Source organism: Perognathus longimembris, chromosome 2, assembly GCF_023159225.1.
Source record: "Perognathus longimembris pacificus isolate PPM17 chromosome 2, ASM2315922v1, whole genome shotgun sequence".
Taxonomy (NCBI): Eukaryota; Metazoa; Chordata; class Mammalia; order Rodentia; family Heteromyidae; genus Perognathus; species Perognathus longimembris.
Window position 1 is genome coordinate 101,039,987 of NC_063162.1, and position 13,097 is coordinate 101,053,083.

Below are 13,097 nucleotides of genomic sequence, written 5' to 3' on the forward strand. Positions count from 1 at the left end.
AACTGTAAATAACACAATCATAAGTAGTAGGGGGATAAATAAGTAAACAGCAGGATATTATATAGCAGGCAGAATTAATGAATAATTGCATATGCAATTACATGATGAATCTCATTATTGTAACATTGAAATAAGATATACAAAAAAGGAAAAAGAAATCTTTTATTTCAATTTCTTGTAGTTAAAAAACAAACAGGTTTTATCCAGGCATGGTAACACAGACGTGTAATCCCAGTACTCAGTAAACTGAGAAAGGAGGTTCGTGAGTTCAATGCCAATCAATCTTTGCTACATAATGAGATGCTGCCTCAGAAAAAGAAAAAAAGGTTTTAGACATTGGGACAATTGTTATTGTGGGGGCAATTACTGGAACATAGTATAAGAGGACTCTGGATACTGGTTATGTTCTTTTTATTGATCGGGATGTAGGCTGATGTTTTAGGAAGATTCTTCAAGCAGGACAATATGATGTGTGTGTATGTGTGTGTGTATGTGTGTGTGTGTGTGTATGTTATACTAACAAAAATTTTGGTTAAGATAATGGAAATCATTTTTGAAAATAAGCTGGAAGGATTGGGAATATGGCCTAGTGGCAAGAGTGCTTGCCTCGTATACATGAAGCCCTAAGTTCGATTCCTCAGCACCACATATATAGAAAAGGCCAGAAGTGGTGCTGTGGCTCACGTGGCAGAGTGCTAGCCTTGAGCAAAAAGAAGCCAGGGGCAGTGCTTAGGCCCTGAGTCCAAGGCCCAGGACTGGCAAAATAAAGAAAGAAAGAAAGAAAGAAAATACGATGGAAATATTTTGGTAAGAATAACAAGGGTTAACCTAGAGATTTGTGAGTAACATTGTTTATTATATCAATACATCAACGAAAAGATTCTACACTGACAAGTGAAAGTAGAAAAAGTTCATTCATTAAAATGACGACTAAAAAGAGAAATGGCAATTTTATTATGAAAGGATGCATCTGAGTCATATAAGATATCTTGAGAGTCAGGCACAGTGGCACATGTTGTAATATCAGCACTTGGGAGACTGAGGCAGGAGGATCTTGAGCTCTAGGTCAGCTCAGGCAAGATATTGTCTCAAGCACATTGTCTCAAAAGCAAAACAATAAAACAAAAGACAACTTTACATTTATTAAATAATGCTTGTAGATATTTCCAAGTTTACAGGATTTGATTGCTTTCACTTGCTATTGAGCATCAAATATAATATCAGAATCTTATTTTATAGGTTAAAAAAGTAACAAAAGACAACTTTAATTTCAAGTAAAATTTCCAAAGACAATACAAAATTAAAGTATGCATATTTATTCATATTATGCATAAAATTCATAGAAGAGACAGTATCCTGACATGCTTGTGAAACAAGCCAGACTGTGGTTTTCTTTTTTCTTTTTTTTGTCATGAGACTTGAACTCAGGCCTAGGCACTGTCCTTGAGCTCTTTTGCTCAAGGGTAGTACTCTATCACTTTGAGCCACAGCTCCACTTCTGGTTTTTGAATAGTTATCTGGAGATAAGAGTCTCACAGGAACTTTTCTTCAAGGGATGGCTTTGAACCACAATGCTTAGATCTCAGCCTCCTAAGTAGCTAGGATTACAGGCATGAGCCACCAGCACCTATCTCAGACTGTGGTTTTCTATAGTCACATTATGCCCAAGATTTTAGATAACTAGTCTTGCTGCAAAATGAGGTTTTGGCCTTTCCTACAAAAATGAACATTCATCCCTTTTTTGCAAGACACTACATACACTTTTTCAAAATAGGATTTTATTTTTTTGCTGTCAAAAGCAGATACTTCTATGAGGGTGAGATAGCATTATAATCCTATAACCAGAATTCAAGATTGACTAATTTGATATAGTCACTGATCATCTTCGGGCAGAAGCATACACATGGTTTCTGATTGTATTTAAGAAAAAAAACACAGATCAGAAATTGTACTTTTGGATACCCAAGTACATTTGGGCATTCCACATATTTGTGCCAAAGGGACATGCAGTTCTCTATCAAGCAAGACGTCTCGTTGGGGACCTCAGTACTTACTTTTCTCTAGAAATGAAGTGCAATTTTACTCCAGTATGAAATTCATGGGAGAAGAGCATAAGGCCAACACCGTGTATTATATATAATACCTAGTAACTGTTGGCACTTGGAAAAAATTTGACTAAAAGTTCAAAAATAAAATTTATGTTTTCAAATACAGTTTAAAAAAAAAAACAAAAACTTGTATTTCCAATGTATACATTCCAAGCCAACTTTTATACTAAGTTTTGTTTTGTTTTTTGCCAGTCCTGGGGCTTGGACTCAAGGCCTGAGCACTGCCCCTGGCTTCTTTATTCTCAACTAGCACTCTACCACTTGAGCCACAGCGCCACTTCTGGCTTTTTCTATGTATGTGATGCTGAGGAATTGAATCCAGGGCTTCATGTATTCAAGGCGAGCACTTTACCACTAGGCCATATTCCCAGTCCTTATACTAAGTTTATTTAGAAAGCTTTGTCTTTAAAAACTCCTAGGTTACATAACTTGTTCAGATTTTTTTTTGAAATCAGAACTCAGTTAAAGAATACTTACTTTAGGTACTGCTACATATTTATGGAAAAATATAAATCAGAATAATTTTTACTTAAAATAACAGTTTTTATGTTATTTATTTTTTAACAGGAGTCTCTTGCCTCAGGTGTTAGGATTATAGTCATGTGCCACCATGTACTGACTAGCTTGTTATATTTTAAATGGATCAGATCTTTACAAACCTCCACAAAATAATCATTTCTATAGATGAAGATAAATTAAAACTGCATTTGAGTTTGGTGCTGGTGGCTCATACCAGTAATCCTAGCCACCCAGAGGGTTCATATCTGAGGACAGTAGTTCAAAGCCCACCAGGTGGGAGCTGGGAAAATCCATGAAATCTTTTTTTTTTGGCCAGTCCTGGGCCTTGAACTCAGGACCTGAGCACTGTCTCTGGCTTCTTTTTTTTTTTTTTTTTTGGCCAGTACTGGGCCTTGGACTCAGGGCCTGAGCACTGTCCCTGGCTTCTTCCCGCTCAAGGCTAGCACTCTGCTACTTGAGCCACAGCGCCGCTTCTGGCCGTTTTCTGTATATGTGGTGCTGGGGAATCGAACCTAGGGCCTCGTGTATCCGAGGCAGGCACTCTTGCCACTAGGCTATATCCCCAGCCCCTCTGGCTTCTTTTTTGCTCAAGGCTAGAACTCTGCCACTTGAGCCACAGCGCCACTTCTGGCCGTTTTCCATATATGTGGTGCTGAGGAATCGAACCCAGGGCTTCATATATACAAGGCGACCACTCTTGCCAGTAGGCCATATTCCCAGCCCTCCATGAGACTCTTATCTCCAATTAATCACACACACACACGCACGCACACACAACCATGCACACGTGTGTGTGCTGGAAGAGAAGTGGTGGCTCAGATGATAGAGCACCAGCCTTGAGTGACAAAGCTGAGGGACAGCACCCAGGATCCAAGTCCAAGCCCAATGATGGCAACATAACACCAGCATTTGAAAGTAGAGATAGTCTGTCATATATTTTCTTCTCATTGTAATTTGTGGTTGTTATCCTATTAAAATTGATTTCTATGGGTTGGGATGTAGCTCAGTGGCAAAGCACTTGCCTAGCAAGTGCAACGTCCCGTGTTCAATCTCCAGTACCAAGAAAGAAAAGATAAAAAAAAAATTGATAACATTATATAAATAAAAAAAAAAATTGATTTCTACAAACAATAAAAACCTCCTTATCACTTCACTTCTCTGTAGGACAGTTTAAAAATACACATCATCCCAGTTTTACAGCTTTTAAGCTACACTGTTTCCAAAATCCCCCCCCCCCCCACTCCCCCCAAAAGGATCCTGAATTCTGGTTTTATCTGGTCACTTTTTTTTTTTTTTTGCTAGTCCTGGGGCTTGAACTCAGGGCCAGAGTACTATCCCTGGCTTCTTTTTGCTCAAGGCTAGCACTCTGCCAACTTGAGCCACAGCACCACTTCTGGCGTTCCCTATATATGTGATGCTGAAGAACTGAACTCAGGGCTTCATGTATACCAGGCAAGCATTCTTCCACTAGGCCACATTCCCAACCCTATCTGGTCACATTTAATAATACTTCAGTATTAAGTAGTCACCAGATGTGGCATTTTAAAAACTTGGCCTTCTTGACATGGTAATTTCTTTGTACAACTACTAATGGGTAATAAAAATATAATTTAAAGAACCTTAGTCTTCTTTACTAAAGTGGCTTTTAAGGCTTTTAGTGATAAGAGCAGGCACAATTGTATTTCACTGATCACTGTGATCAGTGCAGCTTATGGGTACCAAGGAAAGACAGGAACTAACCTTTTCTTTATAGTTAGTACTTCCTAGCCCACCTGGCCACAGAGGCTGTTAGGTGAACACTTACACTACCCGATCAGAGCTGGACCAGCCCCCTCTGAGCTGGGATCCCTTGTGTGTGGAGGGGTAGATGGCATGCTACACAATCAGCAGATTCTGGATGTGGTAATTCACCTGACTCATTCTCACCATCATGCACATAGAGGTAAGCTTTTGTTTTATAAGTAAAGATAGAAACAATCTTAATCCTCATTTAATGCCTAAGGCGCTCAGAAACCTCAAATATTGTAAATGTATCAGAAAAAGAATGTGTGTTTAATTCCAAAGAAATAGTCAATGCAGAAACTCTTTGCACCGAATGACACAGGTGGGAAGTTTTGTGTTATACTCCTTGCTGACAGTAGGTGACTTTTTGAGCCCAGTCTTAGGAGGCAAGTCTGCGCATAGCCTGTGGAGGCAAAGGAGAAAAAAAATGTTCATATAGTTAATTCTCCTTATGTTTTCTTAGGTTCACATTAACATTTTTCTCCCAGTTCTGGGACTTGAACTCAGGGCCTGATCTTTTTTGCTCAAGGCAGAGATCTACTACTTGAGCCACAGCTCCACTTCTGGCTTGTTGGGTTTTTGTTGTTTGTTTGTTTTTCAGGTTGTTTTTGGTGGCTAATTAGAGGTAAGAGTCTCATGGGTCCTCAGATCTCAGCCTTCTGAGTAGCTTGGGTTATAAGCATGACACCAGCAGTGGTATGTTATACATTTTACAAATATGTATTCATAGTGTTGGTTACTAAGTTGTACTCAAGTATCTATCAGCAGAGTAAAAGTAAGGACTTAATTTTGATCTATGTCAGACAGTAATCAGATTTATATACAGTTATAATTTCTATTCTTGAGCATTTACCATATTCAATATACTGTACTTGTTACTTCACATTACTTAATTTTCACAATTCTATGGTATTTTAAAATGTTTTATATGCAGATAATAGAGTAAAGACTGGATAAGATATTTTCCCTGGGCTATAGCCAGTGGTAGCAGAATGAGGACTTGGCCCCAAGTCTAGCTGTTTTTCAAAGCTCTTGAAACCACTATGCTAAGTAAGCTACTTCCTTGTCCCCAGCAGCCCTGCCTGAATGACCCCTTTTTGTGACATCAATAAATACCCTGGATATAGTAGCTTCTAACATTCCAATTTTGATGATATTTGAGTTTCTATCCACAGTAAGGTTGTTCTATATACACACAGTCATAATAACTGACACTGAAGGACATCTTAGCTAAGTTCTATCTTTCCTAGACATTAAGCTAGTGGACTAAGAAGTAAGGCCTGTGATTTTACTTGTCTTTTTTTTCCTCTATAGTTCTCTGTTTGTCAGCCTTACTACCTGGTTTACCAGGACCAAGAAAAAGTTAGCGAAGGCATGCTTTTCAGATTTGCCTATGGCAAAGATTAGGTTGGACAATAAATATGCTGCATGACAGATACAAAATAATATTAATAAGGGAGCCCACAAGATGGAATCTAGCAAAAATATAAGTAGTCTTGTATTTGGGTAAAAAAAATACCCAATTATATAAATGGGGAGCCCAGATAAGCCACAGTCCATATGCAAATGCCCAATTCTTCAGTTGACCCCTGTTTAATAGAGGCCAGAGTTTGATGTAGCTGAAATGAAAGGCAAGTACATTTGGAAGATGTAGTTATGAAAATATATCAGTGAAATCAAACTGGTCATGGTTGCAATAGTCCATACTAGCCTGACAACCTTTGGGGTTTTGTGTCCCCTTCTTAGCCAATGTGACACTGACTAACAGTGTGAGTATGTAGAAGAGCAGAAGGAACTGAATCTATCACTCCCAGACAAGTCCAGTTAGTCAAATACTATGAGTTAAGTTTCCTAGGAGTCCTGTGAAGCCACAAGAGCATCTGAAACAGAATCAGTCCTAAGTGGAAGGCATTATTTTTAAGCTTTGTTGTTTTAAGTGGAAGTATTGTTTTTAAACCATTATCAGTCAGATGAAGAAAGGTCCATTCCTGACTACTATTGCTGCAGCTTTTGGAATTCCTGAGTTAGAAATTCACCTTTTCTGTTTCCTGTTGCCTTAGGTCTCTAGAAGAAGAAACCATACATTAAGTTAGTTATAAAATCATTTGCTGCCTGGCACTGATCTCTATAAGCCCAAAACAAAAGTTCCCCAAGTCCTTAATGCTTTCAAGGGAGAGTTCTTATTTTCTGTTTTGCTTCCTAAAAAGACATCCTTTCAAGAGTTTTTGTATATTCCCTGAATAGCCCTTAATCAGACATATTCACCATTTTATTAGTCAGTTTACTCAAGATTTAGTCCCAATTACTTCCGAGAAAATAATGATCCTACCTCATCCTGGACATCAAGTTCTTCCTCCGTCAGTCCTGCTTCCATTAATTCAAGAGGATCCTTACAGTCTTGAATGAGCGTGATCTTGACAAAGAGAACACACAGCATGTGTTAGATATATAATAGCATCAATCCACCTGACGCTCCACTGAAAATGATTTGACACTTCACGAGTGCTTCTCATTTATAATCTATAGACTTTAGAATCCTCTTCAGATTTCTCATTCTTTTTCCTTTCCTGTCCCATTTTTCACATACAAGTGTGAACTGGTAGATTTCTCCACGATCTAAACTCCTTTACAGCTCCCTTCCCCAACCTCTGAAGTGTGTGCCTCTTAAGTAGGCACCCCAGTCTGCCTAAATAATTGAGCAGTCAACAGTGCTTCTCCTTTGACAGCTCAGCTAAGAGCACTTAGTACAACATTGAGCATGCAGTGATTGCACAGAGAAGGGCTTGTGCCTCTGAGGACTATACACAGTCTCAATTTGAATGGAAGGGAAATTAATTTTGTTGGCAATAGAAACCAATGTCTATAAACCAAGTTGTCTGTTTCAGAAAGTTCTGATTTTTTTTTTGTGTGCCAGTCCTTGAGCTTGAACTCGTGGCATGGGCATTGTCCTTGGGTAGGACTAAAGCACTACCACTTGAGCCACAGCTCTACTTCTGGCTTTTTTTTTTTTAGTGGTTAATTGGAGATAAGAGTCTTATGAGCCTTTTTTCCCAGGCTGGCTTCAGACTGATATCCTCAGATCTCAGACTCCTAAGTTGCTAGGTGTGAGCTACTGGCACCTGGTGAAAGTTCTTATTTTTAAGGGTAGGATAATTAAATCTACACAAAGTAGACCAACAACTATTTGGCCATATTTTACACATGAGGAAAGACATTGCCAAACCATGTCTGATATATACCAGTGACATTTAGAGGCTTTATTCCCCCTATTTTTTTCATCTCACAAAGAATCTAGTTTTCTTTCTAGTGTGGAAATTAAAGATTAAGTTACCTAATTTGTTATATCTCATAAAGATAGAAGTTAGGCATGACTGCAGGTTGAGACAGTCTTGGCATAGTACTTGGGATGGTGGAATAAAGAGATTGCAAGATGTTTGTATCACTGCATCTCACTATCTTTAAAATGCAGTGACTCTTTCTGAAGAAAAGGAAATATTACAGGTGAGTTGGACCAGCAGTAAGCACTCTTCTACCAGGCATAGAGCTTTGTGCTAGGCCCTGAGGAGATGTGGAAGTATATAGTTTCTGATATCACAGGCCACTAATAACATTAATCCATTCTGCAGTGAACCCAAAAATATATAATGCAAGCACTCAGTTATGTTCTAGCTAACATATTCAAGGTAAAAAAAAAAAAAAGAATCCCAATTACTCACAATGCCTCCCTGATTGCAAATACAGTTGAGTCTAACACAGTGGGTACATTCTTGGTTAATCGGTTTTGCAACATTTATGCCTAAGCATTTATTTACTTACTTGCTTTCTTACTTACTAACTAACTAGCTTGCTTGCTTGCTTACTTAACTTACTTACTTTGTCGCTGTGGAGCTTGAACTGGGGCCTGGGTGCTGCCCCTGAACTCCTTTGCTCAAGGCTCATGCTCTACCACTTTGAGCCACAGTGCTACTTCTGGTTTTTGAGTATTAATTGGAGATAAGAGTATCACAGGGACTTTTCTGCCAGACTTGATTTGAATCTCAATCTTCAGCCTCCTGCGTACCTAAGATTACAGGTGTAAGCCACTAGCACCCAGCTGCCTAAGGTTTTAGATTAGAATGGGTGTTCATGAAAAGCAAAATAACTTTTAATACTGAAAAAGAATGTGATATGTTGGTTTTGTTTTATTTTTAATGTGGGATTTTTTATGAATATGATCCTGCTTTGTTTTATCTATGAACTAGTTATTTTTAAATTAAAAAGAAAAAAGGAGTGTTTTCAAAGATGAGAAGCATATATACTTTTTGTTTGTTTGTTTTATTGGTTGTGGGGCTTGAACTCAGGGTGTGGGTGCTGTCCCTGAGCCTCATTGTGCTCAAGTCTAGCACTTTACCACTTGAGCCACAATGCCACTTCCTTACGTACTTTTTAAAAAAGTGAGTTCAGAATTTTTTCTTTTCTACTATCCTTCCCCAAGAGCATTCAGAATGATGTCTCCATACGAAAGCTAAAATTACAGTTTCTAAGGTAATTTTCCTTCAAACATTGGCTTCTAATCTACAATAAAGATCTACTTACCCTAATTTTAGAAAAATCAAAAACAATTTCATATACATAATGTTACTGGCAACATTATTATTGTTATTTTTTATAGGGGTTTTGTTTTAGTTTCTCAGATTCACTGTGAAAATGGTCATGGGAAATGAGGTTCTTGGGGGCAGGGAATAGGGCCTAGTGGTAAAGTGCTTGCCTCGTATACATGAAGCACTGGGTTTGATTCCTCAGCACCACAAATATAGAAAAGGCTGGAAGTGGTGCTGTGACTCAAGTGTTAGAGTGCTAGACTTGAGCAAAAAGAAGCCAGGGACAGTGCTCAGACCCTGAGTCCAAGCCCCAGGACTGGCACAAAACAAACAAACAAAAACAGAAATGAGGTTCTTGTTCCCAGGCCTACCAGAGGGCACAGGCAGTAAGCCACACGAGACATTTGACAGGAGAATCAAGATATGTGACAGGAGAATTGGCTAAATAAGACCTTTAGAAAATCAAGCCCAGGTCACAAAATTAGCCCTGAGCTTACCTGTCACTTTATTTCTTATCCAACCATCACTTATGACCTGATGGATCCCGTAAGTATTTATTATTCAAGGGTTTTCTACGTTGCCAAAACACATGCTTCATTTCCATACACAAATCACAGAAGATTCTAACATTCATGGTTCATTACTGTCTTCTAAGAAGGCATTATTGCCTTGGTTTTTATTGTTAATAACTGCACACATGCAGAACTATTGCCTGTTTTCCTAGAACCGTCTTACTGACTATATTTTCCCCATGCAGTAAGTGGTTTGACTCCCACTTTACTGATGACAAACTCTGAGAAGTTTGGGTTTTTTGTTGGTTTTTTTCTGGGGTCAGGAGGCAGTCCTGGGGCTTGGACTCAAGGCCTGAGCACTGTCCCTGGCTTCTTTTTGCTCAAGGCTAGCACTCCTACCCCTTAAGCCACAGTGCTACTTCTGGCCTTTTCTGTTTATGTGGTGCTGAGGAATCGAACCCAGGGCTTCATACATGCTAGGCAAGCACTCTACCACTAAGCTACATTCCCAAACTCTGAGAAGTTTTGCAGATGGCCTGAAATCTAGCAGACTGGGTTGTATAACTTTTGCCATTTAGGAAGTATTTACCGTTTCTAAAAGGGAATCTTGACCCTCCTGGGATTTAACCTGATTCTGTAGATAGAGTATAGCATCATGAACCGTCAAAAAGAACGAATCCTTTCTAATGTTATCATCAAAGAAGCCACATTGCTCCATCTTTTCCATCACATGATCTGCAAAAGAAAGAGATAAGATGAGGGAAACATCAAGCAATACGCTGTTTTTGTAGTTCCTTCTTTTGATTCTTTTTCTCATTTCTAAAATGTGATCCTATTCTAAACTGACTGCATTTCTTTTCCAGTAGCACATGGAATGGCTTGTAGATGGCCTTGGTGCCCTACCATGGCCCTTAGGTCAAGCCAGTGTACCTGTCCCCAGCCACTAAGAGCCTGGCTACTGATGGTCATAGCTGTGCCCTTCTCTGAAGGATTTTCCCTGGCCCATGGGAGTTACATGGCCTGAAGAGGCCATGAGGCTCCCATGCCCCCCACCCCTGCTCTACTGACACACTATAATGGGTACCAAGGTGGGGCTCTTTGCTTGACATGACATAACCCTGTGGTGTTCTTCCTGCTGTGGAGCTCAGTGTGCAATCAGGAATGGAAGGCTAGACTTTTGAAGCCAACTTCTTCTATTGTATCCTGCTCATCTCACTCCTTCAGTCACTTGTGCAAGAATCCCTGTCTCAGGCTCTGCTTCTAGAGAGTTTAGCCTGAGAGCCAGCATTTCTTCTACACATAGACAGAGAGCTCTCCCATTCCAATCATCTTATCCATCTCCAGCTCCGTTCTCTCCGCCACAATCTCCTCCTCCCCAATGATCCTGCACCTCCAGAGAGACATTACCAGCTCTGTGGCACAAACAAAGGTAAATTCATTCTGACTTCAAAAATTCTCTCAGTGCCAGGCACAGTGGCTCATGTCTATAACCCAGCTACTTGGGAAGCAGTGATTGGGAAGATCATGGTTTAAGGCCACCCTATGCAAAATAGTGAGGTACCATCTCAACAAACAAACTGGGCATGATGGTTCATGACTGTACTTCCAGCTACATAAAAGACATAAGTTGGGAGATTGAGGTCTGAAGTTGGTCAGATGAAAAAGAACTAAAACAAAAATGGTTGGGACGTAGCTCAAGTAGAGTGCTTGCCTAGCAACGACAAACCTCAATACTGCCAAAAAAAATTTCCTCAGAAATTATTGTTTACTTGGTAGCGAGTTCTTTGTGGTGATTGTAAATATGATTCATGCTACTGGATTAATGATACACTTAAAAGTGGCTACACTGTCAACTTTTCTTATATATTCTTTTTTGTGTACTGGTCATAGGGCTTGAACTTCGAGCCTGAATGCTGTCCATAAACTTTTGTGCTGAAGGATAGTGCCCTATAATTTAAGCCACAACTCTACTTCTGGCTTTTGGGGGTGGTTAATTGGAGATAAGAGTCTCACAGGCTTTACTGCCTAGTCTGGCTTTGAAGTGAGATCCTCAGATCTCAGCCTCCTAAGTAGTTAGGATTATAGGTGTGAGCTGTCGGCAACTGGCTGTACACTGTTTACTATAACACAAAATACTTTTTTAAAGCCTTCAGATATCATGTACCCACATTCCAACATAGGGGTAGAGGCTCAGGGAAAAGTCTTATAGACTGACAGGTACACACATGCATTTACCTTGAATCAATGCAAAATACACGTTCACGTCAATTCTTTGAAATTCTTTGACAATCTAAAAATTAACAAAGGAGAATCAGTACCATGGAATATCTATATCAGCCCATAATTCAGTTGTATCCCATTGCTTTTCTCAGGAGGAATATCAACATTTCCATGTGCATTATTGGAAAAAGCAGAGGTTTTCAACCCATAGAATGGTGTACGTAAAGATGAAAAGATTATCTTAAGAGATGGCAGCCAAGCATGGTACCTCATGCTTGCATTACCAGCACTCACAAAGAAAAAGGACTGAGAGTTTAAGGTCAAGTGGGGCTATGTATTATAAGCTTAGCAGAGAGAGAAGAGCAAAAAAGGGGAGGGGGAGAGAGTGAGAGGTCCAATGTTCAATAGCACAGTACTCTAAATCTCTGTGGAAGAATAAAAAGGGGTACAGAGCTTCCAAATCATCCCCAGTGATTGGAACAAAAAGTATGACTTTATATCTGAATGGATATTTAAAATGTAAAAACTGACTTAAACATCAAGGAAGATTGCTATTTTTAATATATTAATGGCAGTATTTTGGTTATAACTTTGTGCTATAGTTTTACAAGATGCTACTATTGGGAGACACTGGGAAAGGGGTGCATAGGATTTCTCTAATATTCCTTACAATTCTGTGCACATTTACAATGATCATTGAAAGTTTAATTTTAAAGTCAAGACACTAGATCTATGGACAATACTAGTCATTATAATTGTTGGAAAGCAACCATATATGTGTGGGAAATACTTTGGCATTAAATATGTTGGAACTCTCTCCCAGGAGTAATTCATTAAACACTGACCAATAAACAACACACAGCAGATTTGAGCAATGCCTGGAGTGACATGAACAAAGAAGACTGTGTTCTCAAATGAGTGAATACCAAGACCTTGTAAGAGAATGGAAGCTCTCAGTGCATTCTCACACTATTCCCAGTGCAAGCAATTCCCCCACCCTAACCTACTTGACATCCACACCCAGTGTCATTTTCTACCATTGCAGAGATAGCCAAAGAGCCCCCTAAAATCATAGTTAGGAGTCACTTTCAAATTATTACATCTGATTGCCCATGCCTTAGCTGGCTTACCTTTCTGCCAGGCTCTCTTAATACATACCTGAAGCTTTACCTAAACTGGACACTTGCAGTAACAACCTATTTTAGACCTTCTACAGTTGTTTTCTGTAAGATTATTCAATGTTTACCTTTCTTTCTAGACTGCTTAGCCTCAAGAGGTAGGGATTATGGCTGTTTCCTCACTGGTATCTTATGCCTGCAAAGGCACTGGAGAGCTGAACTTGTGCCTTCTGACCTGCCTTCTGTTGTCAGTGTTTT

At 39.3% G+C, this 13,097-nt stretch overlaps 1 protein-coding gene across 1 annotated transcript in view; it reads right to left on the reverse strand.

The window, feature by feature from the left end:
* Positions 1–4,601: 4,601 nt before the first annotated feature.
* Slc26a4 (solute carrier family 26 member 4) overlaps positions 4,602–13,097 on the reverse strand; it is a 49,058-nt gene continuing 40,562 nt past the window's right edge. The window contains exons 18-21 of the mRNA XM_048339798.1: positions 11,737–11,791; positions 10,091–10,236; positions 6,739–6,822; positions 4,602–4,812 (exon numbers count right to left, since the gene is read on the reverse strand). Of these exons, the coding sequence (XP_048195755.1) occupies positions 4,789–4,812; positions 6,739–6,822; positions 10,091–10,236; positions 11,737–11,791 (309 nt within the window). The 3' untranslated portion in view covers positions 4,602–4,788. The remainder of the gene's footprint in view (positions 4,813–6,738; positions 6,823–10,090; positions 10,237–11,736; positions 11,792–13,097) is intronic.